Genomic DNA, 10,574 nt, shown 5'->3' on the forward strand with positions numbered 1-10,574 from the left:
ATATGCCACATATACCTTTCTACACACACATGCATACATATTTACCTGTGTAACCACATAATTTTTGGTTGTTGTGAAGATTTTAAAGATGGGGAACAAGGTTTATTTAAGATGTTCTTTTCCTTTACAGACTGTACTTGTTCCTTGGTCTGCATTCTTAACTGTGGAATTTTAGAATAAAATAAATATGCCTCTTGCTTTGACTACATAAAAAGGCAAATAGCTTGGTATTTGATAAGGTTTAAGATCACGGGCTGGGAAGCATCAAAATCTAAAATGATTATTTCTCTTAAATGCTTTCTGGTTAGAAAGCATATGATGTAATATCTGATTTTTTTTCTACTATAAAACAGAAACATTGTATTTTAGAAGAAGGGATCTCAGAGACAGCAGTCAGTTGTCTTATTTTCTTCACCACTTTTGAAAAACCAAAAAAACCAAACTCACTGCCATGGAGTCAGATCCAACTCATAGAGACCCTTCCTTGGGTTTCCAAGGCGGTATCTCTATGGAAGTAGATTGCCCAACCTTCCTTCTGAGGAGTGGCTGGTGGGTTTCAAAGGGGCATAATAATAACTCATGGCATATTTCTTAGGAAAACAAGAGACAGTATATTGGAATCACCTATCCCAAGGCAGGCTCTTAGTCAATGCAGCTTTTATTAATATCTAGCCCATCCCCCTCATTTGTATAATTTCCCAAGTCTAAACTAGGACCCAGATCTTCTGAGCCCAGGGCTGGGGGTTGCTGCTATATTTCATGATTTATCCAAGCTTCTTTCGCCATTGTAACTATCCAGGAGCCTAAAAAATACGTGATGTTTTCTAGATTCTTGAAACTGATGATTCTTGGAACCAATATTTTTCATATTCCCATTCTATTTGTAATGGTTCTGACAGGTGAAATTCAGATTGCAGGACAGCTCTTGTAGAAATTCTGTTTAAAACTGTGTAATCTGTGCTGCTGGGGTGTCCTTTCCATTTGAGTTGTACATATACTCCTGAAGGGGACTTTGAGCAAGGTTAGTGTCATTGAAGCACAGGTTGCATTGGTCTGTCAATTATGTGACTGACACTTTTTCTTTTCTCATCCCAGGTACTACGATTACTTGTAACATAACCTACCCAGGGAGGCCAGGCCCTCCAGGTTTGGATGGACCTCCAGGTAGGATCAGTGAGAAGTTATTGTCTTACATATTTCTGCTAGTAAAAGAATCACAAAACAGATGAAACAATAGCCAATCCTCAGTTAACTGGTTAGGATATTTCTAAAATTCTTAGAAGGGTTTGAAGGACTATGGGAAAACAACATCTGTGGTCATTCACTCCTTTCCTTCAGAAGATAAGCCAGTGAAAACTCTATAGGTCACAGAATATTGTCTGAAACTTCAGCTCACTTACTTTGGATGCATCATTAGGAAGGACCAACTTCACGTTTGGTAAAGTGGAGGGCCAGCCAAGGCCAGGGAGACCTTCTGTGAGGTAGACTGACAAAATGGCCGCAGCAGTGGTCTCAGACATACCTGCCATCATGAAGCTGTGCAGGGCCAGGCAAGTCTGTCCTCTTTTACATTAGGTCATCGCAAGTCAGAGCCAACGGAAGCGAACACTCAAGCTTTAAGTTGGCAGTTGTACCTCCTTCCACCCTATGATTTAGAAGTTATTTTAGCTGAGATAATTCATAGATATTACAATGCCTGTAAATGACAAAAGGTTGTTAAATAAGTCAGTTCCTTTTACAGGTGCTTTTTGTCTGTGCTCCATTTAAGGGCAAATGCAGTAAGGTGCAGGGAAATAGATTTGGCCTTTATCTGGAAACTTTCTCAGCCTGCCAGACACAGGCCTCCACCCCTTGCCTTCTCCAGTGATGGTCTGTGCTTGTGTATTTGTGTTTGAGACTGTACTGGTTTCATAGGGCTGCTGTAACAAAATACCACTAAGTGGGTAGCTTTTATGAACTTAAAGGTCAGAAAAGTAATTTGAATGTTTTTGTGGCAGAAAGTCAAGTGAAATCATGAAAAGTGAGCTACAGTGAGCCTCTCTTCTAAACAAAGTTCTTATAGCTAAGGCAAAACCAAACCCAAACCAAACCCACCAAACCCACTGCCATCAAGTTGATTCAGATCCATAGCGACCCTGTAGGGCAGAGTAGAAGTGTTCCATAGGGTTTCCAAGGCTGTGAATCTGTATGGAAGCAAATTAACTCACCTTTCTCCCATGGAGCAGCTGGTGGGTTTGAACAGCTGACCTTTTGGTTAGTAGTCTAGTGCTTAAACCTCAGTACCACCAGAGCTCCTGAAGGCAAAACAGCTAAGTAAAATTCCATCAAGACAGTGTTTACACGTCCAGTCAAACAAATTAAACATTATAGCAGTGACCAGAAATTCAATGTCTCATAGCTTTGGAGGCTAGGAGTCCAAATTCAAGGTGTGGCCAGGGCCATGTTCTTTCCAAGGCTCTAGGGGAAGGTCCTTCCAGTCTCTCCTGGCTTCTTGGTTGCAGCTACAATGTAACTGTTGTCACTGGGCCATTTTCCCTTTGTCTGTCTGTCTCTGTCTCTTTTTTATAAGGACAGCATTCAGATTGGATTAAGGCTCACCCTACTTCAGTATGACCTTGTGTTAATGATACCATCTTTGAAGACCTTATTTCAAAACCAGGCCATTTCCACTGGTACCTGGGATTAAGACTTCAACATATCTTTCTGAGGGACACAATTCAATCCATAACAAAGACCTAGCATGAGAAGTTACCAGAGAGTTTATTTGAATAGCAGTGTATATTCCAAATACTTTAAGGAAAAACCCATTACTGTATGGTTTCTGAGAAAGTACCTTAACATATAAAACATTTCATTTGGACACATGACTCATAAAATAATTACTTAAACCAGACACACCATCTTTCCTTCTATGAAGTGGAAGCACTCTAAAAAGATGTAACACAGATTTTTGAGGGAAAAATTTACCTCATTCTGTCTTCATTTGATTTGTGTTTTATTGAGCCTGTGCTTTGATACTGATATTGTTTATTGAGTCTACATTTTCTTCTCGTTGCTGTTTAGGTCCAAAGGGATTTCCAGGTTCCCAGGGTGCTCCTGGGCCGAGGTGTTTTGATGGGCAAAAAGGCCGACGTGGCAAACCAGGAATATCCAACATACCAGGCCCGCCTGGTAAATGAAACATTTTTCCTGCACTGGGAAATGTATGTCGGGAGCTTTCAAATACCTCTGAAAACATGGCTTCAGTCAGGAAATGGCCCGGGGTCCCTGGGTAATGGAGGGACTGGTTTGTGTAGACACATTAGACCCTTCGCTGTGCTTTAATATCTTAGGTATGGTAATTTCCTAAGTTGCCAGGGGTCTTCCACTTTGAAGCATGAGTTACAGGCTATTATTATTCTATTTTATCATAAAAATTGCCCAATCAGACAGAATGCTTGCTGGTAAATGATAGCAATTAGGGAAACTTTACTGGCTTATAGGAAATATAAAATTAGAATTTCTTTTCCCACAAACATTGGCAAACACATTACCTATTATCTAGTTCTCTAATGCTGCTATAACAGAAATACTACAAGGTGATGACTTCAACCAACAATTTATTCTCTCCCACTCCAGGAGACTAAAAGTCTGAACTCAGGGTGCCAACTCCAGGGGAAGGGTTTCTCTCTGTTGACTCTGAGGGAAGGTCCTTGTTATCACTCTTCCCCTGAGTCTAGGAGTTTCTCAGCACAGGCTTCCTGGGTTCAAAGGATACTCTCCACCCCTGGCTCTTCTTTCTTGGTGATACAAAGTGCCTCTGATCTCTGCTCACTTGTTTAATCTCTTTTATATCTGAAAAAAGATGGACTCAAGATACCACCTAATCCTGTAGATGGCATCCTGCTTCATTACCATAACTGCCACTGATCCTGCCTCATTAACACCATGGAAGTCAGAATTTACAACACATGGCATAATTACATCAGACCACCAAATGGAGGACAATCACATAATACTGAGAATCACAGCCTAGTCAAGTTGACACATATTTCTTGGGGACACTTCAATCCCTAACACCTACTAAGAAACTGAGAATTTTAGAAAGTAGCCCTGTATTTTTAAAATGCCTTTTTTTTAATCAAAGTACTTGTCTTCTGTTTGTATTTGTTCTATACATGAAGATTTAAAATTTAATTTGTTATCGTTAAATAGGTTTTCATGGTGACATGGGAGATCCAGGTTTTGGAGGTGAAAAGGGGTACTCCCCTATTGGGCCTCCAGGCCCTCCTGGCTTACCTGGCATGAACGGTCAGAAAGGAATCCCAGGTGACCCTGCTTATGGCCCCCCAGGACCTCCAGGAAAGAGGGGTCTTTCAGGAGTGCCAGGGATAAAAGGACCCAGAGGTGATGTTGGACATCCAGGGGCTGCAGGTATGAGATCTGTGCTATCTGAGTCATCAGCAAAGTGGCGAAATTCTGAAAGGTCACTGAAGAACATTTGGACTATCACGTGTTAAATGTAGGATGTAAAGTTTCCATCCAAGCACTTTCCCTCACAGCTGAGCACTGATTGCATTTAAAATAACATGTGTCTGGGTGTTGCATTTGCATTTTATTGGCTGTTTTTAAATCCAAGGCTGCTCAGTGGGGCTCAGTCAACTCAGTTTGATTCAGCACCTCCTGAACCTCTGCCTGCTGTGAACTTAGGACAGTATGTTCCTGCTGTAAAGCTCAGAAGGAACAGGACAGTGTAACTTGCACACTGCCATGGCCAGGTTGAAGGTGGGTAGGGCAGGTTGTAAGAAGCCAAGTAGCCCAAGGGGCAGAGCAGTGTGGGCAAGAGTCCAGGGGAAGCTTCCTAGGAGATGTGGGAAGAGCTGAGCCCCAGTGGACAAGTTGTATTGGGCAGGTGACAGGATGGAGGAGTTTTCATTTTTATGGGACCCACAGACAGGGCAGCGGGACTCTGGAGGTGGGAAGATGGCCTTGGGAAGTGAGTCACACCCTTTCCTGAAAGAAACTAAGAATTCTCCAGGACCCACAGCAAAGCTTTTCAGATGGTCAAAAAAAAAAAAAAAAAAACCCACCCAAACTCACTGCCATCGAGTCATTTTTCTGACTCATAGTGACCCCTTCTTGGGTCTGCGAGGTGGTATTTCAGATGGTAATGTACTTAAAATTCACCCTGGGATGGAGTGGGAGGGAAGCATTAAAATCGCAGTTGTTTGGGTCCCAGTCTCAGGAATTCTGATTCATTACTTCTGGGGTGAGCCCAAATGTCTGTCTGCATAAGCACCTGGGTGATTGTGATCAAGATGGGGCCTCAGGCAAGGTGTTGACAGTGTCCTGGCTCTTCTGTACCAGTGGCGAGGCCAGGGTTTATCAGCATCTACTAAACCACAGGGCAAACAGGAAGGGGTGGGGAAAAGCCACCATCCTTGTCCTTAGAGAGCTTGCAGGGTAGATTGTAAGTCTGTTTACAACAAAGGAACAGTTCCTTGGAATGTAAGGGATGATGCAAGAAGCAATGAAAATAATTTTGACCCAGGAATTCCACTTGTGAAAATGCATCCTAGTGGAAGTGATGAACGGTGGAGAGAGAAAAAGGATCTTGTGGTATTGTCCACATTAGAGGAACAATTGGAAACAATAAGGAAGATTAAGTAGGAAAACAAATACAGATACATATATCCTTTGATTGTGTATCTATATAGATGTAGCTATCAGCAATTAAAATCTTATTTGTAAAGATAACAAGATAGAAAACAGTTGCAGGACAAGATAGAAAACATTTGCAGATTGACATGTAATGTGAAGGAAGTCAACAGCTGAATGTTCTCTGTAATTACTATTTTTTAAATGTACACAACTGAACCAAAACACAATGAAGATTAAAAAAACAATAGATTTTCAGGGGCTTTATTTTTCTATTGGGATTTCTTTTGATTTGAAGACACTGCCTTTCCAATAAATATTCATTTAAGAGTGCAAATGATGAAATATCTCTCAAAGAGAAAATTCATATACAAAGTGAACTGGGTTTGGAAGTATCAGAGAGAGTTGACAAAAAGCCTGCTGTAAAGTTGGAAGTTAATTAAAATCAGGAAGAACCATATGTGTTTTGATTGGCACAGTGACATCTTTGTTGCCTACATAACCTTAGCAAGGATCACACTTTGTAACATGTAGTTAAGTCAGTCATTTTATTGCTCACTACAGTTCATGATAAGAAAACTTACTGAGTCTTAAGTCAAGGGAGCTCTGAGCCAGGATCAAAATGTTTTCATCTGATACTGATCTGCGTGAACAATGTATTGTAGCCCATCTCTGTAGTTTTGTGCCATGAATGTGTTGTGTCATTTCAGGGCCAATGGGCCCTCCAGGAATTCCAGGTCTCAAGGGTCCTAAAGGCAGAGCAGGAAGTGCTGGCTTTCCAGGTATTCCAGGCCTGCCTGGCCATTCCTGTGAAAGAGGTGCTCCAGGGCCACCAGGGCAGCCAGGACTCCCCGGGATTCCAGGTGGTCCAGGTAAGTGTCAGCAGGTGTCAGAACTGCAAGGGTCTGGCGTTTCACTCTTCTTACAAATTATTAGCTAGTCTGTTGCTATTTTGTGGATACTGGCAGAAGAAGCAAGACTCCTGGGTCGGAAAGAAAGGACTTGATTACTCCTGGCACAGCAAGTAGCATAAGCTTCATGCTAGTTTGTGTCAGCTCCCAATGTCCCCCAAGTCCCATTCATGTTACCCTTCATTGTTCACAGGGGCAATGAAGACAGGGCTAGGTGAGGAGCCCACTACTTTAAAGCCACCTACAAAGAAACCTTGCTTTTTGTCTGAGGGGAGATGTTATCTCATCTGTCAAAGTTGGTCACTACAACCACAACTTTGCCAAAGGGCCCAGTGCAAGAGTTGTCTTCGTTGTTGTTAATTGCTATGAAGTCAGCTCCAACTCATGCGGCTGTGTGTACGACAGGACAAAGCGTTGTCCAGACCTCCACCATCTTCAGGATCTTTGGCATGGTCAAGTTCATCGTTGTGGCTGCTATGTAGTTTGAGTGACTTCCAACCTAGGGGCTCAGCTTCCAGCACTCTATTGGATGATAGAGGCCTGTTGCGATCCATTGGGTTTTCACTGGCTCATTTTCAGAAGTGGACCAGTAGGCTTTTCTTCCTACTCTGTCTTGTTCTGGAAGCTTCTCTGAAACCTCTCCCCCCTGGATGACTCTGCTGGTATTTGAAATACTAGTGGCATATCTTCTAACAACACACAAGCAACCACCGACTTCAGACTGATGGACAGGTGGTGGAAAGGGTAGTCAAGGTCTTGCTTTCTTGGCAAATCCAACTAGACAGGTACGAGTGAAGGAGACCCACAGTGTGTCTCCCAGTGCAGGGCACCAGTGGGCTGTTTCCAATTCGATCTTCCTTTCACCTTCCAGATTATCAACTCTGCTATTTAAATCCTATCACTTTTTATCCAAATTCAGGAAGATGCACTCCTACAGGATCAACCCAAGATGGGAACAAAACCCGCTGCATTTCTAGCCATAGTAATACTAGGTGATGTTGCTCTGGTTTCTACAATTCCCTCATCACAATGAGTCTGCCAGAGCTTCAGGAAGCACCTCGAAAGTTATTTCCTTCTATGAGTTGTTCCTCACCCCACCATAAATACAAACATATAACATTTTGTTTCTTCACCCCTTCCATGTGCCGTTTTTTAAAAAATAATTGGTTAATATTTATTCAAGTGATTTATTCTTGTTTTTGAAAAGCTTTATGTGGTAGAATATATGTTAATGGTTTTCGTTTCAACCATTTCTAAGTGTGCAGTTCACTGGTATGAATCGTTTCAACCATTTCTAAGTGTGCAGTTCACTGGTATTAACCGCATCCATCATGTTGTGCTGCTGTCACCACTGTCCACTCCCAGAAGTTTCACTTCAGCTCAGACAGAAACTCAGTACCCCTTAATCAATATGCTGTTATAACAGCCAGAAAAATAGATTCATAGACTGATGGACTCTGAGCCCTGAGTGTCTCTGGGAATCCCTGAGTGGTCCAGTCAATTATATGCACTTGACGACTAACCAGAAGGTTGGCGGTTCAGATTCACTCAGAGGTGCCTTGGAAGGTAGGCCTGGCCCTCTGCTTCCAAAGGTCTCAGCCATGGAAATCCTAGGGAGCAGCTCTGCTCTGTACACATGGGATTACCATGAGTCAGAAACAACTCAGTGTTAACTGGCTTAGACTGGTGGAAAGTGGCTGGTGCTGTGTTAACTGATGACTACTATTTTATTTAGGAGCTCTGGTAACATAGTGCCTAAAGCACTTGACTGCTAACCAGAAGGCTGGCGGTTCAAACCCACCAGCCACTCCTCGGAAGGAAGGTTGGGCAATCCTACTTCCATAGTGATACTGCCTCGGAAACCCAAGGAGGGGTCGCTATGAGTCAGGTCCGACTTGACGGCACATAAGAACACTGTTTTATTGCCCATAGACACATATTTTAAGCTACTGAATATATTTTTTTTCCTGCCTGTGCAAGAAACCAGTTTTCATTCTTCATACATCTTCATCACTGGTTTTTTTTTTTTTTTTTTCCCCAGGTGCCCCAGGCTGGAAAGGACAGCAAGGGGATGGAGGGCCTCCTGGACCAGTGGGAATGAAGGGTCTTCCTGGAGCCCCAGGACGGCCAGGGGCAGATGGACTCCCTGGACCACCAGGACTCTCAGGCCTCTTTGGGGATGATGGACTACCTGGTCTTCCAGGCCCACAGGGTGGGTAGTGTGTTTACATTATTTTTCCCCGTTTTATAACTTTGACATCCACTGGCAAGGGAAGTCTGTTAAGTATGACCATACTAGAGGAATTTATTATTACATTAGGCTGACTTTGCCCTTCCCTTACTGATAACTGTCTCCCTTCTCTTGTCCTCTCTTATAATCTCCAATAGCAGAATGCTTTGGTGTAAGTAAATGGGATAAGGGGTAAGGGTGTTAGGTTCACAGAGACCATAAACACTTCTGCTCAAAGACAGGTTAGCTGGAATCAGTAAAGCCCTAGGATCAAGGTTAAGCTCACCCTGCTTTGGGTGAGCTCTCCACCTCCTAGTTCTTTTAAAGCTTTGTTAAATCAGGACTCAGAAACCCGAGGGCCTGCTCTCCAGGTCTTTGGGGCGGAAAACTGAGACAGACTGAGTGGGAGGGTAGAGCTATTAAACATTGAGCTTGATAATGCTGTTGACCTTCAATACAAACTCAAAATTAGGTAGGGACTTGTGTCTCTAAGTGGACAACAAGAAACACAGATATAGTAGCCACAATAGTCTTTGAAACATGTCCCTAAAATTCCATGTTGTCATTTTTCAGGGCCGCAGGGTCTGCCTGGTGTTCCAGGGTTTCCAGGGGAGAGAGGAAGGCCTGGCCCAGAAGGACAACCTGGCAGAAAGGGAGCACGTGGAGAGAAAGGTTGGCCTGGCCTTCTGGGAGACCAGGGAGCAAGAGGTGCCAGAGGTAAACACAGTTCACAGCACAGTCGCCTGCCATTTGTTGGTTTGGGGGATTTGATCAGAACCTACCAATACATGAATCTATAAATACGAAAAATCAGAACAATCCTATAACTTGGATTCCTCTTCCTTTTGGTTCTATGTGATTTTTTCAAAAATTTTAAGCAAATGTCCTTTTATTTTTTATTTATTACATTTAACTGTGGTATATGAATTACTCAATGAATAGAAAAAATATTCACAGGATGTTCCTAATGCTTTGATTAGTGGCCACTGGGTTTCAGAGAAGTTTCCCCAAACCTTCCTGTCTGTTCTGTTGGCAAGAGAATGCAGGCAGGGCTCCTGGCCCCCAACTACTGTTTCACTTAGAACGGAGGTGGGCACAATTTTGGTCCAAATAATAAACATTTTAGGCTTTGTAGGCCCTGTGGTCTCTGTCACAGCTAATCAGCTTGGCTGCTGTAGCAGCCAACTGGTTTCCATAGATCACATGTAAAATAATGAACACATAACGGAGCTGTGTTCCCAAAGCATGTTTTATGGATGCTGAAATGTGTATTTCATATATTTTTCACGTGCTGTGAAAGAACTATTCTTGTTTTGATTTTTTCCCTCAACTGTTTAGAAGTGTACCTGTCATTCTTAACTCCTGGGTTATGAAAAACAGATGATGGTCCTGGTTTGGTCTGGGGCTGTCATGAACTGGAATGGAACCACTTTTATTTGGGCATGAGTTGGGTTTTCCCCAGGCTTCGTATAAAGAGACCATATCATTACTATCAAGGAAAGAAAACTGCCACTGATGTTCTAGGCCCATTCTGATGACATGTTTACTTTACCTCTTACCCTCAAGGCTTCCATAAGTAAAAGCAACATTTTATTTCCAGTGTTCAGAACAAACTCTTGATGAGTTTTGGAAACAAGATTCTGGCCTCTCAAGCTCTTTGGCAAAATAGCTTCATGTTTAATTCAAATTACTTTTTCTTCTTGGTCAATTGATTCTACAATTATATTTTGTTCTACCAGGAAGTAATATATTTATGTAGAATCAAGAAATCAGAGTCATTGTTTACTAACTCAGAT

General features: G+C 42.5%; 1 protein-coding gene across 1 annotated transcript in view; it reads left to right on the forward strand.

Moving 5' to 3' along the window:
• COL4A4 (collagen type IV alpha 4 chain) overlaps positions 1-10,574 on the forward strand; it is a 143,303-nt gene that overhangs the window by 70,613 nt on the left and 62,116 nt on the right. Inside the window, exons 22-27 of the mRNA XM_042783095.1 lie at positions 1,096-1,164; positions 3,064-3,171; positions 4,195-4,413; positions 6,348-6,509; positions 8,590-8,760; positions 9,352-9,495. Coding sequence (XP_042639029.1) covers positions 1,096-1,164; positions 3,064-3,171; positions 4,195-4,413; positions 6,348-6,509; positions 8,590-8,760; positions 9,352-9,495 — 873 coding nt within the window. The remainder of the gene's footprint in view (positions 1-1,095; positions 1,165-3,063; positions 3,172-4,194; positions 4,414-6,347; positions 6,510-8,589; positions 8,761-9,351; positions 9,496-10,574) is intronic.

This window comes from Orycteropus afer, unplaced genomic scaffold (assembly GCF_000298275.1).
Source record: "Orycteropus afer afer isolate SDZICR_OR568_19922 unplaced genomic scaffold, OryAfe1.0 scaffold00002, whole genome shotgun sequence".
Taxonomy (NCBI): domain Eukaryota; kingdom Metazoa; phylum Chordata; class Mammalia; order Tubulidentata; family Orycteropodidae; genus Orycteropus; species Orycteropus afer.